The sequence below is a fragment of the Sander vitreus genome, chromosome 17 (assembly GCF_031162955.1).
Source record: "Sander vitreus isolate 19-12246 chromosome 17, sanVit1, whole genome shotgun sequence".
NCBI classification, from domain to species: domain Eukaryota; kingdom Metazoa; phylum Chordata; class Actinopteri; order Perciformes; family Percidae; genus Sander; species Sander vitreus.
Genome location: NC_135871.1, coordinates 27,262,948 through 27,288,005, shown reverse-complemented (window position 1 = coordinate 27,288,005; position 25,058 = coordinate 27,262,948). Strand labels below are relative to the sequence as shown.

The 25,058-nt window shown below is 40.3% G+C and overlaps 1 protein-coding gene across 1 annotated transcript in view; it reads left to right on the top strand.

Moving 5' to 3' along the window:
• The window catches only part of LOC144532845 (uncharacterized), a 64,030-nt gene that overhangs the window by 23,845 nt on the left and 15,127 nt on the right, over window positions 1-25,058 (top strand). Inside the window, exon 2 of the mRNA XM_078273781.1 lies at window positions 24,790-24,894. Coding sequence (XP_078129907.1) covers window positions 24,790-24,894 — 105 coding nt within the window. The remainder of the gene's footprint in view (window positions 1-24,789; window positions 24,895-25,058) is intronic.

The window sequence follows — 25,058 nt, the reverse complement described above, 5'->3', positions numbered from 1 at the left end:
TTAAATGTGCCGGGAAAGGGCAGGAGTAGTAAGTGAAACTAAGCCTCTTCCTGGTCACGCTATCTTTGCTCGGGCGGTCCAGGTGGACGTCGACTGGCGGAAATAGAAGCAGGGGGGAGGCAGCGGCGAGGCTGGGTGGAGTGGTTGGAGGTTAAAGACAGGCAGGGTTAACTACAAGCAGCGCTAACCTGTCCAGATCCAGCACTTGAAGTCCCGATCCAAAATCGTTATTCCTGGTCACGCTGCAGGCTCCAAGAAATCCATACAAGCACGGCCGAATCCTGGCATGTTGGGCAGTTCATCAGCAGCTTATTCCTCACATTAGAGATGGAAGCTGGGACAGTTAAGGTGTCTGGCTGCCATATGGTGGAATATTAAGCGGTTTCTGAATGTGCGCAGGACTGTCTTTATTTTAACTCTATCGCCTTTAATTTACATAAAATATGTGCAACTATTCTGCATTACCACAATATGTTTTGGGGGAAATGTTGATTATGTCTTCCTTTAGACAGATCACACAGAGCATCAGAATTGCACATATTTTGCTAACATAGTTTTCTGGCTGGTATTTTTTGCAGGACCTGCAGTGTTCGAACTATACCGTGGCCTTTGGGGGAGTGTGTGTGTGTGTGTGTGTGTGTGTGTGTGTGTGTATAATGTGTAAGAGAGTGTGTGCATGGGGGGTCGTGCGCTTGCGACTTTCAATGACTTATAAAAGTACATAACAGCTACAAGTGTATGCACTATACAGGATTTACCCTATTATTATACTTGATCGATAGGAATTGATAGGTCAAACAGGAATTTCACGGTTAAAGTTACTCTACCGAAGAATACAATAATTCCTCTGTTCAATTAGGCCTAAGCGATGCACCCCAAGCTTCCATCCTTAACAGACAGCCACGTATATATCGGCTCTTCCAGTCTCTCCACTGCTGGCTGTTCCAATTTAACGGGAGAGAGGATCAAGAGGGGTTAGGATGGTGACCGGTCTCTGACGAGCTGTTACCACCTCCATCTTCAGCCAGAGAGGACATTATTTCTTCAGCTTCTTCTTGCTTTGTCACCCTGGCGGGAGGTGTGCTGACAGCGCTTGCAGCAGGTGAATCGGTCGTGCTATTAACGTCATCGCTACACAATTTCTTAATAAAACCCAAATTAAATTAAAGTTTTCTTTTTGCCATGGCTATATGATGCTAACTGCAGAATGGATTTCAAGGACTTTGCGCGCCGATTAATGGCCTCCAACGTTCATATTTTTTCTACGAATCTTTGAGTTAACATGTACTAAACATGAGTTGAATTTGCACCGCAGCGCCGCCACGCCTTGATGCTCATGACAACAATAGCATGTATAGTTATCTTTATCGAAGTGAATTAGGTTTAAATCGCCGTCATGCATGAATGAATGATATTTTTGCAATTTTACACATAATAATCCACGATGATCACATTACACAAAACTGAAATTGCACGTCAAAATGAATATTTTTAGAGACCCCCCCAACATTTCACAAATCATGTTTCCAGGGGAAAGCCGAGCTCCCCCGTAGTTCACACCCTGAAGGCATGCATGTGGTGACTAAACTATAACAAAGTTGTGATGATGGCATTAATGTCCTTAAAGGGGCTGTACTCAATTTTCGCAAGATTAATATAGCAGTAAACTAAAGTAACCTATTTGCTATGTAAAGATGTAGAGGAGTAACGGCGTCCTGGGCAGAGAATGAAGCCACATTCCATCTGTGTGTGTTGTAGTCCGAGCTTCTCTTTTTTTTTGGAGACTGTCCTCCCCCAAGCAGCAATTGCGAATCATATCAACGTTTATAGTGGCGGTGCCCTCTAGTGGCTGTAGTAGTTCTGACAAGCTGAAAGTAATGCCACGAAGAGGAAGGTTTAGGTTGACACAGAACTTTCACCCAGGAGACCGGGGTTTGTGTCCCATTTAAAAATAAAATGAAACTTTTTTTTTTTTTTTTACTTCCCCAAAGTGAATTAAAATCTAATTTTGACCCAAACCAAGATGTTTTTCCAAACTTAACTAAGTAGTTTTGGTGCCTAAACATAATCAAGTAGTTTTAACTTGTAACTGCGACCAATTCCGAACTTAATGGCATATTCATATCCGCGACCGTCACATTCACATACGTGACCGTTATGTTCTCTAGTTTAGATATAAGGACTGAAATATCTGCTGTGGGTCATATTAGAGGGAACAAATGCCCTTTATCATTGTATTGTTTGGAGGACTTGTTGGTTCTTTGTTTTGATAGCCGGTCCGACAGCGTGCACGTGCCGTGCATCGGTATTTGACAACTTGGGAAACGGTCTGTGGAAGCTGTGTGGAGGTAATGCCTTTTTTTCAGGATTTTGAGTAGAGCAACTTTAACTCAAACAAGAGTGTTTTTCCTTTTAGAGAAAGGCAGACAAACAATCTGTACATGACTCGTACGACGCGTCTGGACTACTCGAGAATTTTGTTCTGACTAGGGCTGTCAAACGATTCATTTTTTCTTAATCGCGATTAATCGCTGTATTTTATCACATGATTAAAATTGTATTTAAGAACATATTAACAATGGAAAGCAATTCTTACAAGTGTATCTTGATCAAATAAATGCAAAGAAAGTGACTTTATGAACTTGACTTTAAGATTTGTATTTGTTTATTATTTATTTACTGTAAACAAAAGAAAAATGTGTGAATTTGTCATTATTGCACAATTCAGAACATGCCAACCGTAGTACGTCTTTAAGACCCGAGTCCTCTACGATGCTGACAGGTCTGCAGTTAGTTGCCACGCATTTCGCAAGAGCTGTAGTCATTTTTGGGGATTTGGTTTCATCCGCTTTGCCTGAGCCCGCTAGCATCAACCTGAGTCACGTTAACTTCCTGCTATGCTCAGCTCCATAGGTGGTAGTTTAAGCTTGACATGCTTCGGTGATATTTTAATTCGGCTTTACACAACGTGCATATGGTTTTGACTTGTCTACTGAGCCCTCCGGGAGTTTTGGAAAATAAAAAGCTCCATTCAGAGTTATTGCTGCTGTGTTTCTCCATCATGCCTGCAGCCTGCAGCAGCAGGATGTGTTACGAGGAAGTGGCAGCTTGATGATAAGTAACGGTGCTGCAAAGGGTCAAAATAGTAGCCTGTTAGGCACGACGCAACGCCGAGTGAAGCGTAAAATAAATGAATAAATGGCGGCATGCGATTAATACGATTAAAAAAAATGAACGCGTTATGCTCGGCTCTTAATCGCATCGCGATTAACACGTTAATGCTGACAGCCATAGTTCTGACATAAGAGATAATTCAAAGTAAGAGAAAATTAGAGAATTAATCTATATTATTCTTTTTTTAATGAAACAAAACTATCACGTCATACTCAGTTGTGTGCACCTCTATATATGTACTGTGTGTGTGTGTGTGTGTGTGTGTGTGCGTGTGTGTGTGTGTGTGTGTGTGTATATAATGTGTAAGAGAGTGTGTGCATGGCTGATATAGTTGTATGAGTGTGTGTGCCTGTTTGCTTTGCATGAGTGTGGGGTGTGTGAGTGTGATTTGTGAGAGTGTCTGTGTGTTAATTGGAGGGCTGTTGTCTTGAAAGATCATCCATTTGTCTCCATCTGGCCCTCTGGCTGCAGATACCTTCCTGCAACATTACACACCACACACACACACACACACGCATGCACGCACGCACGCATGCGCACGCACACACACACACACACACACACACACACACACACACACACACACACGCCAATGGCGCATCCACTCAGCACCAGTGTTCCCATGGTGTGCCAAGGTCCTCACCCACCACACTTGAAACATTTTTTGAGGACAACAGTACTGACAGCATTTTATTAAAGCGCCACTCAAATGCATTTTAATCTACATCTTCAATCAACGTGGTTCTCTATGATTTCCAGGTTCTGTAGTCTGCAGGATAAAAGCCTTCAATACCGACTGCAAAGTGGAGGTGAAGTGCTACAGCAGGCCCACCGGCTCATTTTTGAGCAGCATTGCCTCTCATTCATTTAGAAATGGAAAGGTGATGCTCAGCTTGTCTCTCAGTTGAAAACACAACACAATTGCCTTCTTTTTTCATTCAGCATGAGCAATAAAGTCTCCATCTAACATGAACTAACTGCCTTAACTGTGAGAGATGAGTTCTGTGTTAAAGCCTTAGTGATGAAGGCTTTCCTGTAAAAACCGAGGACAGCGTACAGTGTGTGTGTGTGTGTGTGTGTGTGTGTGTGTGTGTGTGTGTGTGTGTGTGTGTGTGTGTGTGTGTGTCTTGTCTAATTTAAACAATGTTTATTCATTGGATTAGACTGTTTGGCTAGAATGTGGGTCGTGGTCATGAAAAAACATGGCAAACACTCTTGAAAATGATGCAATATTAATGTCAATATGCCCATTTCATTTTCATCTTGTTGTTGCAGATTTGGTGGGACTTCTTAAAGGGCCAGATTCATGAAGGATTTACCATGCAAGAGTGCATCAAAGCCTTCTGAAAGCCTTTGGTTTACTCAGAGTACATTTACATACTTTACTTAATGAGTAACATTTCTTTTAAAGTAACAGTACAATATTGTAATCAATCCACCCCTGGTGTTCTCATGCTATTATAATCAAAATATCGGCTATGTAAAAAATCTGTTATAGTGGTTTCCCAACTTGGGGGGGAAAAAATGCCAATGTTGCAAGATAACTAATAACCAGACCCAATCTGCAGATTTTTATTAAGTTTTTAGCAGGGATGCAGAATGAAAATCTGCAGAATTTAGCGGACTGTTTTCCTGCGGAAATGTGTAAACATTCTGAGTTTTATTTTAATTTGTTTAAAATCTGAGGAAAATCTGCAGAAAAACTGGGGGGAATTCTGTGTCTGCAGATTCCATGTGGTCCTGCTTATAAAATAAGAATAGAAAAAATATTTTGTCTACATAAATCATTTTTTTTTATCTGATTTGACTGTTCATTGTGAAATACTGGATAGTTGTACTTCTTCAGGCCTCTAAAAACTATTTAAAGATTTTTTGCTGCTCGGAACAAGGGGTTGATGCATAGCCTGTATGAGTGAAGCCATCTTGATCACCCCACTGGTGGCTGGCTGCACTATAGCTCATAAATAATATAAAATATTTTTTCTGATAAGCTTGGTTTTTATTAGTTATTTGATGCTGTAAAAACAGGGTAAACGTCATGATTGACAGCTGTGATTGACTGGCCGTGATTGGCCGGGCGGGTGTACGGGTGGGACTTTGATACCGTAGCTCCAGCGCCTGATCAATACTGCACAGACTCAGGCTCCAAAATTATATAAGATGGCGGCACCCATATCCAGGATATTTTGGCTTCACTTTTGTACAGTGGGAGGAAGTAAATATAAATCTTTATATACAGTCTGAGCTCGCAACTCATAGACATTATGTGGCAAGGGGCCAGAGGTGGAAAACATACTACAAATATTGTACTCAAGTAAAAGTACCAATACTTTGATGAAATATTACTCAAGTACAAGTGAAATTACCTGTCTGAAAAATGACTCAAGTAAAAGTAATAAGTAGTTCATTTAAAATGTAAAAGTTACTTAGTTACATTAAAAAAAACTGTAAAACAGGGCGGGGGGGATTTCTCCCATGTAGTGAAATTAGGACAAGGGGTCATAAATCCAGAACTATTTTGTTTTTAATTAAAGAAAAATCTATACAAATGTATAAACATCTATACAAATGTATACACATGTAATAACAACATAACACATGTCACACAATTTAGCCAGTGTCCTACATACGTTGTCCTACGGGTTGCTAGTGCTAGACAAAAATTAGCAATGCCACGAAACATGTTGTTTTGCTAATTGGCAATTTGCTATTAGTCATGAAAACTTGAAGTACCAATGCACAAATACTTACCAAAACATGCTTCCGCAGATTAGATGTGGAGTTATTGAACACTGCCAGTTCAGTCACCTTTGGCAGGCACATCTGGCATTGCATGATGATACTATTGGCCCTCTTGAATTTAAATGAAAAACAGTCTTTCATATTTGGCCAAGGATTTTCGTCGTTTTGAGCAGCGGAATTTGATGTTTCAGCTAGCATTTCTACTGAAACAGTCTCTGAACCGTTGTCGCTCACCTGATCCACCTCCATCTCGTTCTCAATCTCCTACAGAAAGACTTGGCGCCTGGTAGGCAGCCTAGATGCTGATCATTCGTCACTGTAGTGGTTCCGGGCGCGATTTCTTTTCTTCCTTTCGGTTTTCGAAGTTTTTATTTTTTACTCAGTAACGGATGGGATTTGTAATGTAGCGAAATACAATACTTTACTCAAAACGTAATCAAGTACATTTTAAATTACCGATTTTAAAAACTACTTGAAAAATACAAAATACACAACCAGTGTTGTAACTAAACTGAAAGTAGTGGTAAAAAGTAGTGTAACGCACTACTACTGAAAATCTGGTAACGAAACGTAGTTCCTTTTTCAACTCAGCACAACGTTTTTGATTTGACAGCGACACTGCCTCAGCTGCACAGTAGTTCAGACACAGTTCACTGATAAACCAGAGATTGGCTTTATGGTCAAAGATAGTTTTTGTATAATTAACTTCAGTCTCTGCCAGAGACCCTTGCTTTTAAAAGTAACGTAAAAGTAACGAGTAAAGTAAAAAGTTACTTTCCATAGGGGGTAACTAAGTAAAGAAACGGATTACTTTTTTAAGAAGCAACGAGTAACGAGCAACACTGTACACAACAAAACTACTCAATACAGTAACATGAGTACATTTATTTCGTTACTTTCCACCTCTGCAAAGGGCAGCGAGATTCACAAGCCAAAATGTTTGGAACCAGATGTGCTCAGGCAGTGTTTATCAGTGGGAAGCCTGTGACGGTAAACAGCCTGAACAGAGTGACAATGATCACTGTACAGTGGATAAAGGAAACAGGTAGGAATTCATAAAATAAATAGTAAAGCAAGCAGCATGGACAGGATGGATGAACGAGCAAGTCTTCCATATAATAAGAGTTCACGCTGAGGAGTAAAAAGTAGGTGGCATTAAACACAACGTGCCAATCTGGCCGGTATCTGGCCTGTGTGGGAGCATGCTGAGGCACAACAACAACACATAAACAATGGAGTTCAATCCATATGGTGCCAGTAGGCTGATAAAAATACTTTCAAACCAAAGTCACCGGCAGCAGTTTGCACTATTTTTGAAACTATTTTTTATCATGATTATTTTCATTAATTTGCCGGTTATTTTCTCAATTAATTGAATAATTGTGTGGACGATAAAACAGTGACAAATTAGTCAAAAATTTAAATTTTCAGTTTGCTAACGCATAAAAAAACAAACAAAAAAGGCAGAAAAGTATTTGGGCAGAAGAATTACTTAAAATGACTAGTTTCAAATTTGAATTTTCTATTGAGCAACTAATCCATAAATGTACTTGAACTGCCAGTGTTTCCTGATGACTTTAATTCTTATTAGTTAAGAAAAACCTTTGAAGCAACATTAGTTCACTTTTAATTTGGAATCTCTAATATAACATTACGCTTCACAAACAATTTACTAACATGAATAATGCAATTAATACTGTATAACTCAAAAGATGGCAAAGTAAGCAAAATAATTACAAATGTAAATCTACAGTCCTACATTTCTTTTTAATTATCATTATTATATATTATCGTTTTATAACGAGATCATTTTAGTCCAACACCCTTTCATCTACATATATTTTTCTTTCACAAAATAATGAAGTGAAGGAGAAGTGGGAGGGAAAGCCTGTGTAATTAACCCACAAAGTATACTGTCAACTTCAAAAATCCTTCTTTACTTCTTCCTTTATCTTTGCATATTTCCCTCCTCCATCCCTGTGTCTAGCTCTCTATCTTCCTCTCTTGCTGTCTCTCTGAAGTCCAGTTGCCGAATCAGACGGGCTAATTAAAGCCGCACATAATGAGAGAGCAGAGGAGGAGGAAAGGGGAGGGACAGAAGGGAGAGACGGAGAAGAAAGGAGTCATGATTTGGGGATGTCACATTCCTATCAAAGGATCTTGTTCTTCAGACTCATTTCCCCTTCCACTGAACCATGCTGTTACGCTGCATTTCCTCATGCTTTTGTGTTTGCTTATTTGCGATTGAATAATTCAAACTAACAGAATTATAAAATGCACACATTTGCTCGCAGTGTCAATGGGAGCGCCCTGATAAAGAGAAGTGGCTGATCTCTGTGGGGTGTTAATTAAAACTAGTTTCAAAAGTTAAAGAAATGTAACGTGCAGCCTAAAGAGCTCCCTGGAGATGGCAACGTTTCAAACACATGAATCCAGTCATTTTAAATGAGCTGTGAGGGAAAGGTGGCTGGCGGAGGAGACACCTGTGTGCATTTTACTGTGATATATTTCAGATTCATTATTAAGTGGTCAGACTTGAAAAGCTCTGAAAAGATAAGCACTGTAATTCATATGATTTCCACGGTTTATTTTGCTGTGCGCACCACACTGAGTGCTGCTGTACAAGACTGGGGCTGGCCGCATATAGAAGTGGTCGGGATGGGTGGATGGGTGGGCGTTCAAGCCAGGGAGCGGAGTTCGCTTCCTGGGGAAAACAAAGGACTTTCACCCAGGAAATGTGTGTTCCTTGGGAGTGTTTTAATACAAACCACAATCTTTTTTCAAAACTTAACTAGTCGTTTTGGTGCCTAAAGGTCGAGACACACCGACCAGACAGCCGACCCTCAGCAGAAAAGGCAGTTGGACTGATCAGTCTCCCCGAGTTGGTCAAAAAAATGCCTCGGAACACGCCGAAGCAACGAGATGTAATACGTCTCCATAACAGCAGGCAGCGCTAATCTGTATTGTCACCCAAAAATGACAACCGGCAGCTGATTGGACGAACGCGTCACGTGGGTCTGGTTTCTACGGAAATTCAAAGCCAGACTGTCATTGCAGCTTGTTCAGAATACAATCTCATATTGTACTAAAATAGTTCACCGAAACGTGTTTCTGAAAACATTTTAAGTGAGAAATAGACCATGCAGTTGCTGAATCTGTCTTCATTTCAGATCAACAAAGGTCAGTTTAAAAGATTTTTGTCAGATTTTGAGAGGCTTAGTCACGCTCATCCCACTCCCCATTTCCAGGTTAGCACTCTAACAATCAGATGGGTCATTTGAGCCCGACTGCCGGCAGAGCCCACCCCGCCGATTATACATGTCAAATCGGCCAAAATGAAGGCCGACGGCCCCTCGGACGGACGACGGCACGGAACACACCGAACAGACTCGAGTCACTGACCTCGCCAGACTGTCCGACGTGGTTGGCATCTCTTTGGGACCATTTTGCATTTCTTTGTAGTCATTTTTTACTCCACTGGGTAGTCATTTTGTGTCTCTTTGCAGTTGTTTGACATCTCTCTGTAGCCGTTTTGCATCTTTCTATGTGGCCATTGTGTCTCTTAACAGTTGTTTTGTATACCTTTGTGGCCATTTTGCGTCTTTTTGTAGTCATTTTGCTTGACTGTGTGGTCACTTTGTGTCTTTGTAGTTGTTTGCATCTCTTTGTGGCCACTTGGCATCTCACTGTAGTCGTTTTGTGTCTCTTTGACGTAATTTTGCATCTCTTTGTTGCCGTTTTGCTTCTGTTTGTCACCAGTTTGTGTCTCTTTATGGTCATTTGGGTCTTTTCTTGCCATTTTGGTTCTCTTTGAAGTCGTTTGGCATCTCTTTGTGGTTGTTTTGCGTCTCTCTTTGGTTGATTTGCGTCTCTCTGTGGCTGTTTTGCGTGTCTTTCAGTGACATCTTCGCTAGGCCCGTTCAGTAACCTTTCCATGGATGTGAACCACCAAGAGCTCCTTTTTACGGTCTCGGTTCAAGTGAAAATAAAATAGTCCCGGATTGATTTTTGACCTGGCCTTGTCTCTGCTGTGTGGCAGATGATGAAATGACTTGAAATATTAGAGACAAACGCAAAAAGACGGAGATATGGAGAGACAAAAAGTAGAGACGGAAGGAGAACAAGACAAAGACAGGAGACAGAGATAGGCAGAGACAATAAGGAGGATGATATTCCTGCATCATTACTTTAACACCCATTCTCCCTCTACTGTCTCATCTTCTCTTTTTTATTATTCACACTCCCTCTCATCTTTTCTTTCTATTATTCATCCTCTCGCTTCCTGTCTCTATCATTAGTTTTTATCTCTCTGTCTCTCTTGCTTTCTGTTGTTCAGACACTCAGACAAATGAGCCATGAAATATTCGTTATCAAGACACAGAGACTTTCTGTGTGTGTGTGTGTGTGTGTGTGTGTGTGTGTGTGTGTGTGTGTGTGTGTGTGTGTGTGTGTGTGTGTGTGTCTGTGTGTGTGTGTGTGTGTGTGTGTGTACAGTTTGTGAGTGTGTATATGTGTGTGCGGGTGGCAGGCTGTGCACATGCATGTGTGTGCACACTCATTTTGACTTTGGCTTTGAAGTCTGTCGGGTCTACTAGCCGCTCTGGAAGGTAGCCCACCTGTGTTCCATCCGACTTTTGTGATCCAAAAAATAATTTGGCAGGCACAAAATCACATTGGCTGCTAGAAATTGTGAATTCACTGGCTGCTGCACAGCTGACCAGCCAAGAAGGATGTTTCATGGCGATCTCAGCCAGAAATCTCACAAGAAAATTCATCAAATTAAAGCCAAACACTGAAAAAAAAATGGCCATTACAGTTTGTAACAATCTGATGGTGAAGATGCCATAAGTAAGATTTCAAACATATCTGCTGAGACCTCTGCTTTACAAAGATCTGTCAATTAATGCCCTTTTACCCACAACTATAATCTTTACCTAAACTTAGCCAAGTGCTTTAGTATCCCTAACTATAGGTTTTTTTTCCTGCCATGACTACAATTTTTTCTCTAAACTAAGACATATCATAGTTGCCATGTGCAGATACTATAGAAAGTATTTGAAAAACATTGAACGTAATCTGGGTTCTGCAGATTACAGTCACGTTCCTGTCTTTATTTTAGCGGTCCATGATTTCATCAAAAGGGAAAATAAATTTGTTCCTTCAAAGAACTACTCATTTCAAATAATGTAAATATTCATTGCTCATTTATTATTAAATAACTTTTTCCTCATCATAAATGTTGAATTGTAAGCTGTCCTGTAGAATCATTTCTACATTTCTCATATAAAAGACTGTCTGGGTTATACTCCTAGCGATTCATTTATTGGTGTGTACCAATTCAACATTGTTGTTGATGTTTTAACAGGGCTGCATTTTTAACTGTATATCTATTAAATATAATTAATATCAAATTATGTAGATCTTTTCAAGAAACGAAATCCAAAAAAACCAAGAGGTGGATAAAGTCAGCTGAGGAAATACAGTATTAAAGTGCATCTGACGGGTAGAGTATATTGGCTTATGCTTAAATCTGACTTTACGATATCAGACTGATAATGGCCACACACAACACGCGAGTCGTCCACAATGAAAATTTGTGTTGCCGTGTCAATTGCTCTATTCATCCCTTAAAGTGTTCATATTATGCTTTTTGGCCTTTTCCCCTTTCCTTCATTGTGTTATATATCTTTTATGTGCATGTTATAGGTTTACAAAGTGAAAAAGCCCAAAGTCCACCCCAAAGGGATTTACCATCTCCAACAGAAAACACTGTTCACAAACAAACAGCTCTATTGTCGTTCAGCCTTTACTTCAGAGACAAACGTGGTCACTTTGGAACACACGTTATAATGCTCGCCTAGCTGCTAGCGTGGCACGCCCTCATACTCTGCTTCTGACTGGCTAGTAGTCCTACTGCACATGTGCGACTCCCAACAAAGATGGAACAGAAGTGAGATGTCTCACTCTGTAGCTAAAACAGAGAGCTCAACACACAGGGTGAAACGAGGAGCTGCAGCAATGTGTAGTACAACTAAAGTATGGTGTTTTTTGAAAATTAAACCTATTCTGATATAACCTCTAAATATAATTATGAACCTGAAAATGAGCATAATATGAGCACTTTAAAGTGTTTCAAAGTGGAAGAAAAGTGATGTACACCACCTCGGAATTAAAACAATATTGTGTAACAGGGCTCTAGAGTGCGACCAAAATTTGTAAGGGTGCGACTAAGATTTTTCCTAGGTCGCACTGGTGCACCAAAGTCCTCGCATCCGCTGCCTCTCCACGAACGAAGCGATGTCGTTTATATCGATAGTTTGATGTTGCGTTACATGACCCATTTCTTTCTGTAAATCCGTGCCTGTGTTTGGATCTCTCCTCCGTGCAGCCACGCCCCCATTCACTCACGGCTCCACTGCAACATGGAGAGACATAGCTAGCACCACCGGTCCAAACTGCTGACATTTGTCTACAGTTTTAATTGTTAGTAACACAGCTGTATATTGTTAAGTATGAGCGGGAAACCGTATTGGTACCTGTGTTTCCGCTGGTAACGCTCTGTTATTGCGGCCGCCACGACGAAAAACACAGAAGAAGTTATTGAATGGAACTTCAGTTCGTTGAGTAATAGCGTGTGAGATGGAGCCTGCTGGACCTGGGCGAGAGATGTGACCCATGGCCATAGTTCATAAAAATGCAGCACAGCCAGGGACGATACAGACATTTCATACACAAGACGTGTGTTACGGTAGAGGTCCATATGACCCATTCCTATGGGTGACGTCAAGCAAATTCAACGTGCACGCAAAGCATTCCGGGAAGGCGGCGCTGCATTTGAAAGAATGCTGCGCGTCCAAAAGCTGGCCGATGCCCATCTTTATGCAAATGAATTCGTTGAACGCGACACGACTATCCAGTAGAAGTAGACGAAAATCTTTTAAACTGACCTTTGTCGATCTAAAATAAAGACAGATTCAGCAACTGCATGGCCTATTTCTTTCTTAAAATGTTTTCAGAAACACGTTTAAGTGAACTATTTTCATAAAATACGAGATCGTATTCTCAACGAGCCGCCACGACACGCGTTTGTCCAATCAGGGGCGTGGAGCATCAACCATGGATGTATGACGTCGCGACACCACGTTTCAGTCGTGTCGGACATATGGATCTCTACCGTAACGCCACTGACGTAAAGCGCATTTGACCCGTGCTGGACCCATTCATAATGAGTCAGCCGTCACTCTGTGAGTAGCATACGCTTCAGTCCATCGCACTCCCCCTCTCCCCCTATATGAGCTTCTGGGCTATCTATGTCTGTTATTGTTGTTGAAAACAAGTGAAGGAGCTTTCTCAGAGATATATCTTTTTTTAAATATATCCCAGGCTATTTATTTCAGATAATTTACATGTGTTGCAGCTGTATATTTTCAAATTGGGAAGGAAACCCTGTCTTTGCATTTTATTTTAATCACATCTGTTTTAATAAAAGAGCTTGTGAAAAGTGGCTTTGACTTAAAACTGAACATTTAGCCCACTTTGTAAAAAATATATATTAGAGATATATATTGTGTATCGCCATTCAGCCGAAAAATACAGAGATATGATTTTTAGTCCTGGACTAGTGGAAGATCTGATAAGAATCAGTGTGATGATTTTGATGCTAGGGAGTGTGGCAAGCTGGTTTAGCCAAGGCCAAAGGGGAAGAAGGCCAAATTACAGGTGTTGGCCATTTGAGGGGCATTTGACAGCAAGGGGGGACCCGCTATAAGACTTTGAGTACAGTATAATTGTGCTTCAAATAAAAAAGAAATTCTATATTAATACATTTTCTTGTTTAAAATAATAGACATAATATATATATGAATGTATATGGAGCGTGATAAAAAGGTGACCCTGAAATTGTGGCGTTAATGGCGACACGAGGAAGAATTTGGGTGCACCTAAACTTTGTGCTGGTGCACGTAAATAAAAAAAGTTAGGCGCACCAGTGTGACCAAGGCAAAAAGTTACTCTGCAGCCCTGGTGTAATCTATTTCCACTATTAGTTTTTTTGTGTGTGTGGAAATTAAATGTTCTTTTCCAAAACCCAGAGCACTCACAGTCTCAGTCACAGTGATCTGGTGAAAAGGAAACTCTAAATTGCATATTATTAAGTATAAATGTGTTTTTCAAAAATTTAAAAAAATAAAACATAAAAAGGTGAACCGAGAAGTCAGAATGACCTGACCTGAAAGATAGGCAGTTAAGTCATTTGCTGTACATAAATGTGTTGGCACAGTTAGCTACCTTTGTATTGTTTAATTATTTTCACTTCACTTTGCATATGATGATTAGACAGACACAAGCAAACCTTACAGTAAACATTGATTTGATGATCTGCAGGTCAAAAGACAGCGCAGTTTTGAGCTAGATGTCTTTTGACCTGCATGACCTGCCAATCACAAAACAATGATTGGTTTAGTGGCATATTGCTTTCCATTAATGGCTGCTACAGATGTGTCACAGATCTGTTGATGTTGCAGCAATTACATGGTTCCTGAAAGAGTTCAGTCAAAGTTCAAACTGAGGTAATGTCCCAACAAGATAATCAGGTTAACTTGTTCTAATTAACCAGGCACAGAAGGGACCAAACACTGGACTGAACCAGCAGTACAAAACACATCCGAAACATTGTTGGAAAACCGCCTGAAAAGTCTGCAAAGTTTGACTCATCAAGGAGAGAAAAAACTGTTTTGCAAAACCACCTTTAGCAAAGGCATATTTGGTTGTTTATCCTCCGTTTTGGAATGTTCAAGCCTGGTGGCAAAGAGTTGGACTCAAAATTCATCATCCAAGTTACATAAGCCATTCTTTGGATGTGCTATTGTCAAAGGTAGTCAGTAGCATCAGTTTAAATTTGTTTGCAGCACAGCCCCGTTCCAAATGTTACTCATCCTCTTTGCCCCCTTTACGCAACACAACTTTGTCAAATATGCATAAAATTCTGCATTACGGATATTAAGCCAGACGCACTGCCATATGTTTGATCTCTCACGTCTTTAGGCTACAGTCCACATTCACACACATCTTCCCCTTGTGTTCGAGACTCTGCATCCAGTGTGGGTCTGAAGAAAGTTGTCGTTCTTTTAAAATCATGAGCCACCCGTCCCTACAGAGAAAAAACTGTTCTTGTTCTTGACCCTTTTTTCATGTAAACATTATATATTCTTGCACCTTTAATGCTGGACTTCAGCTCACTGCCGGAGAAATTAGGCAGGATCAAAAAAATCTTTCCAGTTGCCATTGAAATATTAAGAGATTTAAGATTTTTGAGCAAGTTTTGCACGAATGTAAATGTCCTTCTTTGTTGTCGTGTCATCAAGTTAATTAGCCTGGAGCCCTCCTCTTCAGTGCCTACATATACCAGTATGCTTTGCACATGATCTATATGATCTATATGCTGGAACAATAGAGAAGAACAAAAATACACCCCAGTAATGACTTTCACAATATTCACACATTGTTTTCAAGATGGTTAAACCCATTGCTAAATCCATATTCATACCAGATATACTGACAGGAAGCCTAAATTAGAAACTTTCACTGTGTTACATATTTTGTAAAGGTTCATTAAACCACAAATACATAAACCTGTGTGATACTGTTCTTCTGATTAGGTGAATCAATTGTAGTTGTGTTTGAATTACATTTCCTTTATTTGCCATTTTGGCACTAATTTGTTGGCACTTCTTCTTATTTTTTTTGTCAACTGGGAGATCTAGAATTCCCTGTATTCACCAGCTGTTATTACGACAATGAGGCTGACATGAATGTTTTCCTACTCGGCTGCCAGATTTCAGGGTCTGTACGACATGACGCGTGTGGCAAACCCTCAGACCGAAGTTTGTTTACTTGGCTGCTTCGTAAAGCTTAATTTATGCTTTTGCGTAAAATCTACGCTGTGGCTATGTGCGTAGGTACGTGGAGACACGCCGGACCGTACGCCGTAGCCTGACGCGCACCGCTCGAAAAATGGAACTACACGTCGCGGCAACGCACATCGCTCGGCCGTGGCTTGGTAGCGTTGCATTTCCCCCCCCCCCGACTCATTTCCTGGTTCTCCTTCTCCATTAACAACATGAAATCAAGGAGAGGGTTAACTTGTCCTGCTCCAGATTTCCCACCGTGGTCAGAAAGAACAGGGGAGACACTTTGTTTCTCTCACTAGGACTAGTCACTACTCGCCGCAAAGCTAATCGCTGTCACTCTCTCACTTCTCCCTCGCTCTACCACACACTCCCCCCACACACACACACACACACACACACACACACACACACGCCGGCTCGAAGCACACATCAGCGCCCAAGTATAAACATCAGGCCACTTACATAGGCTACGGCCAAAGCTCTGCGTGGAGCCTCCGCAGAACCATAAATCACACTTAAGCCTGCAGAAGGCATGCTGTTTCACCTGATATAAAAACACAATAATGATTGTGTTTTATGTGGATTTATGTAACCTAGACATCAAAAAACTTTACAGCCAAATTTGACGTTAATGCTCACTGGGTGGTTAACCAGTTAATTATTTGATGCCAATAAAATCTCTCTTGCTTCTAATTGGTTGTTTTTTTTTCAGTTCTTCTTGAGAACATTTTCAGCCCCCCACCCAAACACACTCCTTCAGTGCTCCTCCTTCAGTGCTGGTGTCAGCAACTGAATTCAACAACAAAAAAAGAAAGTCCAGAAAAAGACCTCAGTGCAACTCGGTGGACAGCTGGAGAACAGATACATCCAGTGGGCTCAGGGCAGCTCAGCCTTTATAGTCCCAGCTCGAGCTGCAGCTGGCGGGCAGCAGCAGCAGGAGCCTCTGCCTCTCTTTGTTGCAGTCCCTCAGCACACACAACCCTGAGTCTGCCAGCATGCTTTGACTCTGACAACATTTCATGAAATGTGAAGTGATCCAGGAGGTCCCCTGCGCGTACAAAAGGAAAGTTGTTTTGGCTAACTGAAATGCAGCAACTCCAACAGCTGAGTGAGCAGAAGTGCATTTCCCAGAGGCAAAGAGAAGCAGCTAAACTCTCCCGTGTAGCTCTTTCACAATCAGCTTATTAAACTAAGCTAACTCACCGATAGTGATAAACAGAACATTATTATCATGATAGACCGATGACTGATGCATAAAATAATAAATAAAAAAATCTGAAAATTGTACATTGCTATGACCCTTTTCTAATTGATTGTGTTTTGCTGTTTGTTCACATTCACATTTGTTATAAAGCACCTTATTAGTAGAATTAAGAGTAATTACAACTATCATAAGAATCTTTACACATTTTCAGCTATTATTAGTGGAGAAATAATGCATACATCTTTTGCCTGTTTGGTCATTAAGGTAACTGGAGGCAAACAAAAGACTGGCTATCCAGGTTGTCAGCTTTTAGACATAATATTTAGTGTCAAGGCGAGGTTTGAAATAACAGTTTTATACTGTAGAGTTTAGGTGTTGGGAGGGGATATGTTTGACCAATCGATCCCTGTTGCACGCACGCACGCACGCACGCACGCACGCACGCACGCATCTGTGAGTTCTGTTTATCTGACCCCTTAAATTTAATATTTCAAATTTTTGAATTGCTTAATTAATTTCTTCAAAATACTAAATTGTGTCTCCAGGTACTTAATTTGTCTCCATTTCTTTCATAAAGAGGGTAGCAGTAGAGAGAGATGCAAACCTACAATAAGTGTCTTGTAATTGGATATGAATGAGATATAGACGTCAAGAACAATTGGAAGTCTTGTCTTTCTGTAAAGATGAATCCTGGGACATATTCTAAACTCTAAGTCTATATCCACAACGCTCCACTTCCGGGATTGCTCCGGTGCCGCCGGAAATTTCGCCGGATGTCCCTTGTTTCAGCCGGATGTCCGTTACCTTCCGCTTTCTCTTGTGTTAGTGTTTTAGTGTGGGACATATTCTAAAAAGGATTAAGAACGAATTACCAAACCTTTTCCTGGACATTAGTGGTACATCTGCTTTCCCCATTTCAACAAACCATTAGTTTCCCATCCAGTTTCTGGTTATATCTATGCAAGTCTGTCTGTTCAGCTGAGAGGAGGATGGGTCATTCTGTTCTTGACCTACATCTAATTTCCAGTAAATGAACAAGAGAAACCACATTTGCCAAACTAACAGACCTCGCAAAGTACTCATTGATTTAACCCACACAGAGACAATTTAATGAAATGTTTTCTTTGCCTTTAAACTTATTATTTTTTTTATATCTGCTTTGGGAGCTGCTGTAGGTTACAGGTTTGAGTCCAAACTACAAGACTACGGTTGGATTCTAGGTTTGCTGCTCTGCTATAATGTGGAAGTCTGGATGTCTTCAAAACAAATATAATATAAACTCTTATTTCCCTCTAGAAGCCCAGAACAGTCCACTAATATAATTGAAAATAATAATACAGTATAATATAATAGTTCCTTCTATCAGAGTTGAGTGGTGCATTTGGTAAAATGAAGATGGTGGGAAAGTGAAGCACTTGCTTGCTTTTCCTTTCAATTAGAAGAAAGCATTTATTCTGATTGTATGGAGGATGTTGGCCACTAAACAAACACACACACACACACACACACACATACACACACACACACACACACACACACACACACACACACACACACACACACACACACACACACACACACACTTTATTTCACTTCACTTAATTTCCCTTTTAAATTAAACCTTTATTGTCCCAGAAGGGATTTCTTTTTGTTTGTTTCTAGATGAGAATTCTGATTAAATACATACAATAATAAAAGCAATTAAACAAAACAATAAAACACACAGAAAAACACTATCAAATTTAATATACGGACAAAAAAAATCAGTGGAAAATACGACATTCTTGCGCAGTTCAAAAGCGACATCGTTTTGTCTCCAAATTAAGCAAATAAACAGTGTGAGTAAAGTAATCCTATATTATTTTACTCTTAAATTTTGGCACTCTTACATGTTACCCGGAGGGCTCACATCCCCCTCGAAGATGGGGGCAGTCAGGAGCAGCATGAGCTTTCCTTGCCATATGCTTCCCAAAGGTTGAGTCAGTTTGTCCTGCTGCACGCCAGTAACCTTCCTTGCTACTTTTCACCAAGCTCACTGATCTGTTGGGATTGCTAAAGTCAAAATCCAAAATATGTGCAATGAAACTCTCATGAAACATTTAAAGAGTTTGTCCACTTGTAAGTCTATATCCACAATGTTACACTTCCAGGATTGCTCCGGTGCCGGGGGAAATTCCGCCTAATGTCCCTCGTTTCAGCCAAAAAAAAAGCAAATAAACAGTGTTTAAACCAAGACACTGTCCGTTACCTTCCGCTTTCTTTGTGTTAATGTTTTAAACTCCGGTTGATTTCTGAGGACTATGGTTAGCTGTTCCTCAGATCTCTGCAGGGTAAATCCAGACAGCTAGCTATAGACTATCTGTCCAATCTGAGTTTTCTCTCGCACGACTAAAACAACTTTTGAATGTACACAAAACAAGTTCCTTCCCGAGGCTATTTTGCAGCAGCTCCGTGGCTCCGTCCGGCGCTCAGCGCCACCCATGATGATTGTGATTGGTTTAAAGAAATGCCAATAAACAAGAGCACGTTTTTCTCCCATCCTGGAATGCTGTGTGTGGACTAGCCAGACCCTCCTCCGCAGCGCTGTGGAGGAAGGTCTGGCAATGCAAGACGAGACCACTGTTAGATAACAGATATTTGCAGTTCCACCAGTTCAATTATATTTCCTTTTATCACAGTAGGTTCCAGTAAAGGTTGTGACTTTGTCCTCAGTTTTTAAAGCAACATGGGGATGAATGTGCCACACCATGGGGACACTAAGTGATCAACATAAAGGCCGTGTCTATTTTCTCTCCTTTGTAAAAGATAAAAAATGACCTTACTGAACTGCAAACTTGATAAAAAAAAAAAGTCTATCTACATACTGGCTGCGGTTAGTCATTAGTGTTAAGAAAGTAGGAGCTTGGAGAAAGAACATAACCCCGAGGGAAAGAAAAAGAGATCTGTCAGTAAGAAAGTCATTTACAGGAGCTGCTCGGCAGCGTGAGAGGCTGGAAAAAAACAGAGAGGCGCTACACTTCACAAGTCTTGGCACTCCAGACTTATCAAGCCAGTTATAACACGTCCAAAATCAAATTAGTTATAGCCGACAGCTTTGTTTCAGCAGAAGTAATACATTTCAAGATACTGAGATGAGCGAGACAGCCTAAAATGTAGATTATTTGATGCTACCGTTCCCCTTTTTTTTTTTCCGTCTTCAGTCTCAAGGAGAAGTCAAACTAAAACAACCAGTTCAGCTAATTGGTTGTTCATCAATAAAAACAGAACATCCAGCTCTGCAGCTCTGTGCACATTTTTGCCTCTTTTAGATCACTGTCTTGGTCTTCCAGCTGAACATGGGCTGCAGCAGCCGTCCCCAGTAAACAAAATCAAACAAGCCGAGTGTTCGCTAACTGCCTGCATCAAACGACAGACCCGAAGTAAACAAGTGGCTGGTGAGGAAAGTGGAACATCTACCCGCTAAAGAGACAAATATCCTTCTCAGGAGTTGGTGTAGACTAAAACCTAAACCAGAGCTTGAAGGACAATGAGTATTCATCACAAAATCATATTTCTTCCCGTCTATGTCCGTACTACCCCTCTCATCTAATATTACAAACTATTGTAGACAACTAAGAATTATCTTTGACAAACACCTGAACTTCGATCAGCACATTCATTCAGTTGTCCAAACCTGCTTTTTTTTCAGCTAAGAAACATTTCAAAAATTAGGTCATTTTTAACTTGGATTTTCATTTCATCCCGGTTAGATTACTGCAATGCACTTTTCTCATGTCTCTCACAACACAACCTCAAAATCTTCAGCTCATTCAAAATGCCGCAGCCAGACTCATTTACCAGGTCAGACAGGAGAGAACACATTACACTGATTTTAAAATCACTTCATTGGCTCCCAGTCCGTTTTAGGAGTGGATTCTAAAATTGTAATGATCACTTTTAAGGCTTGTATGGGGATAGCTGCAAACTATATAGCTGAACTTCTGGGGCCAGCTCAATGGTCCCACAGTCCAATGGTCCCACAGCCCAATGTTCTCACATTTCTAAGATTTTTTTTTCCACTGAAAATTAGGGCCAATGGTCCCACAGCCCTATGTTCCCACATTTCTAAGATTTTCTTAAAATTAGGCCCTATGTTAGGGTTAGGGTTACATTCCATCTGTAGTCCATTGCTACTGGATAATAGGTTGGGTGTAATTAGCTACCAAATTGGGAGGAAGGGGGATAAAATCTGATACAAATTTATGAAAAAGGAAATGTGGGAACTGTAGGAAAATAGGGCCTGATTTTGAACATAGGGCTGTGGGAACATAGGCACGCTCCTGAACTTCTTACCTCATACGAGCCAAAACGTAACCTGAGATCCTCTGGTAGGTCACTCTCGGTCACTCCCTGGTCAAAACTGAAAACTAAAGGTGAGCGGGCCTTTTCTGCTCGTTGTAGAACGACCTAGAGGAGATCAGGGAAGCCAACACATTGTCTGTCATGTATAAACACCACTAACACCAACTTATTACCACTAGTTTTACACTTATTATTGGAATTCATGGTCAATAAACCTCATTTATAGAAAATTATACCTAATTCTTGAGTTACAAAAGCAGAAATGATGAATTATTTAGACTAATATTAAAGGAAGGATCATCACAGAAGGGTATATGTCAACATTCAGTCAGGATACTGTTTAAAACATTTCCATTATTTTTTTTCAAATGCTAAAAAATGAAATAAAACACCCTAAAATTCAATGAAAGTGGAGATCCGACATTTTGTTGTAATGGCGAAACCATTGTGTGGAATCCTCCATGTTATTTTTGGGTAATCAAAATGAGGTAGTTAAAAAGAAACCCATATTTCTGATATAGAAATTCTGAAAACGGGTCAAATTTGACCCAGACAACACAAGGGTTAAACAGACTGTCAAGCAAAGCTTAATTGAACTGCCCGATTTTTGAACGGGGTTCGCCGGTCCGTTGAACCCCATTCATGCTACAACATGAAAAGAATACGTCCTCGGCGGAGGTAATATTTCATCTGTCGATCAGTTGTGGATAAATTTATTTGCAAATGGATATTTGATCAATCAATTAATTGACGAAATGACTCTGCACTCATACCTTTTAAACAAAAGAATTGACAGAATGCACTATTTGCTTTATATTACAGATACAGTATAACACCTGTAGCTTAAATATTAATATAATATATAATATACTGTAATATTTCTCAAGGTTTGGAGATTGAAGTGGAGGCGAGACACATCATCATCTAAAATGTATCTGAACACGTTTCAGATACATTTTCCTAAACTCTTCCCACAAAGCTCTCCTACTGCTTAAGTAACAAAAAAGAGAATATTTTCACATGGCAACAAGACAACATCTCCTCAATTTTGTTGCCATGCAGTACACCAAAAAGCTTCTAAACTGTAATGTCTTTTAATTTGCGTTTACTGAGCAGCAATGTCCAAGCTATCCAGCAAGCCATGTTTAATGGACATCAAAACCCATCTTCAGAGGGCTAATGCAACCCAACGACATATTTAATGACATAATGCAAACCAATGCCGTCTTTGATTAAATAATGCAAATGTAATGTTTCGTTTGGTAATAGAATAATGTAACATAAATTCGTTACTTAATGGAATTATGGTAGCTGCAGTAATCACTTGTCTGACGAGCTAATGCTGACTGAAGGAGGAGATCCCTGCGGTAATGGCCGAGGATATTCTGGGACCGTGAGGGATTAAACAAGGTTGTCTGTGTTTCCTCTCTGCTTTTGTCACTGTCTTTCTGTTTGTCTCCATCTGTCCTCTGTCTCATCTTCAGTCTGACTCGCTCGCCGTTTGTCTTTCTGGCTCTTTCTGCCCCTCCGTCTGTCTCCTAATGGAGCTTAGGAAGCTTCTTGAAAGTGGAGAGACCTCCACTGAAGGTCGTGTCACAGATTGAATGTTCCCTACTTTTAAAGATAAATCAATCTTCCATTAATGGGGATTGTGTGTGTGTGTGTGTGTGTGTGTGTGTGTGTGTGTGTGTGTGTGTGTGTGTGTGTGTAAAAGAAAGAAATCCTGCATTACTACCTCTGTGAATGTGTGTGAGGGCTTAAGATACACTGCTGTATTTAATGTAGTAAGGGCTATGGATGTATGTGTGCTCACAGAAACGTATGTTTGTTTGTTTGTGTGTGTATCTGTGTATGTGTGTGTGTGTGTGTGTGTGTGTGTGTGTGTGTGTGTGTATGTTCACTCAGACACTCAGATTGCTGATCAATAGTTGTGATTGAAGGGCCCATTAGGCAGCGGAAGCAATAGAGACAGCATCACTCCACATGACAAATTCTAAGGGAACACACACACACACACACACACACACACACACACACACACACACACACACACACACACACACACTCACTCACGAAAGGTAACAAAATTAAAAGCTTGAGTATGATGAATATGCATTTCCCATAAATACATTTTACAATCTATACCGACTGTAACTGTGATTCACTACTCTCTCACACACACACACACACACACACACACACACACACACACACACACACACACACACACACACACACACACCTGTTTTCATTTTGCTTTTACGACCAACCTTAAAGAGTCTGAAGTCATGCTATCATCCTTTAGGATAACGTTAGCAGCTCTGTCCTGGATCTTTATTATATTTGGGGAAGTTTACACTCCACCAACCCCAGCTTGTCAACTTGCCAGCTGGAGACATTAAAAGTCAACCGAAGACGGTGTTTTGAACAAGTTGTTAAGCTGATGTTATTTAATTAGCTAGCTACAACAGATATAGATAAAGATTGTAATTTCAGCTGGGAAAATCAATGGTCGCTGAAGAAATGAGAGGCTGCTTTTGTCCAACAGTGTCTGATATCAAGGACCAATTGTTTTGAAAATTACAAAGAATTTCAATGGTTAACCTGCCACCATTATCTTAGCTTGACAAGCGTAGCAGCAGTTTCTAAGAAGGGAAGTGTTCATTTAGCAGAATAATTGTCTTATATTTTCACTTAGAGAAGAAGAACATGTGCAAACATGACATGAAAGATATCTGTTTTTCTCTAATACGTCATGAGTTATGGCTTCCATTTAATATTGTCATGAAAATAATCATTGTTGTCCTGTGGACAGCAGGGGACAGGCAGGAAATACAGATTCAGCAGCCTGCAACTTAAATCGTCAGAGCTCAGTGTTTTCAGTTTTATTAAAGAAAGAAAATTGGATTAGTTTGCAACCTCTCTGTAATCTCTGTAGAATCATCTCTTTGTTTGTTTCCTTTTATACAATCAGGTAGATTCTGCTCAGCTTGTGTTTTATTCTTTCCTTTTTGTAGCAGAAAACTTCACCTATAAGTTATCTCTCTCTCTCTCTCTCTCTCTCTCTCTCTCTCTCTCTCTCTCTCTCTCTCTCTCTCTCTCTCTCTCTCTCTCTCTCTCTCTCTCTCCAATTCAAAGGGGCTTTATTGGCATGAAAGTTTCAATAACAATGTTGCCAAAGCATCAGACAAAACACAATAAATGAATGGTATATGAACATTATCACAATATTAGGATGGATTTATATTCATTATATAAATCTATTTGTATGGCAAATATAAAAACAAAAATTATTAAGCAACATGAAACAAAAAAGTATGTTCTAATAAAACTGTAAAGACATAGTACAATGTAACATTATATATTCTCTCTCTCTCTCTCTCTCTCTCTCTCTCTCTCTCTCTCTCTCTCTGTATGTAGGAGGAAGGAGACTCTAGTTTCTACTGCGAGCTTTGCGATAAGCAGTACGTGAGACACCAGCAGTACGACAACCACATCAACTCCTACGACCACCACCACAAGCAGGTGAGTCACCGCCTTAACAAGGCACCCAGAGGTCTGCTTTATGCTGCCACACAACACCTTAAAGCCTCCTGACCAAGGTCATGGATTTTCCAGCACTCTGCTTGGGTTTCTGTTACACACTCTGTGGTCGACAATATCACACACAAACACATAAAAACATCAGC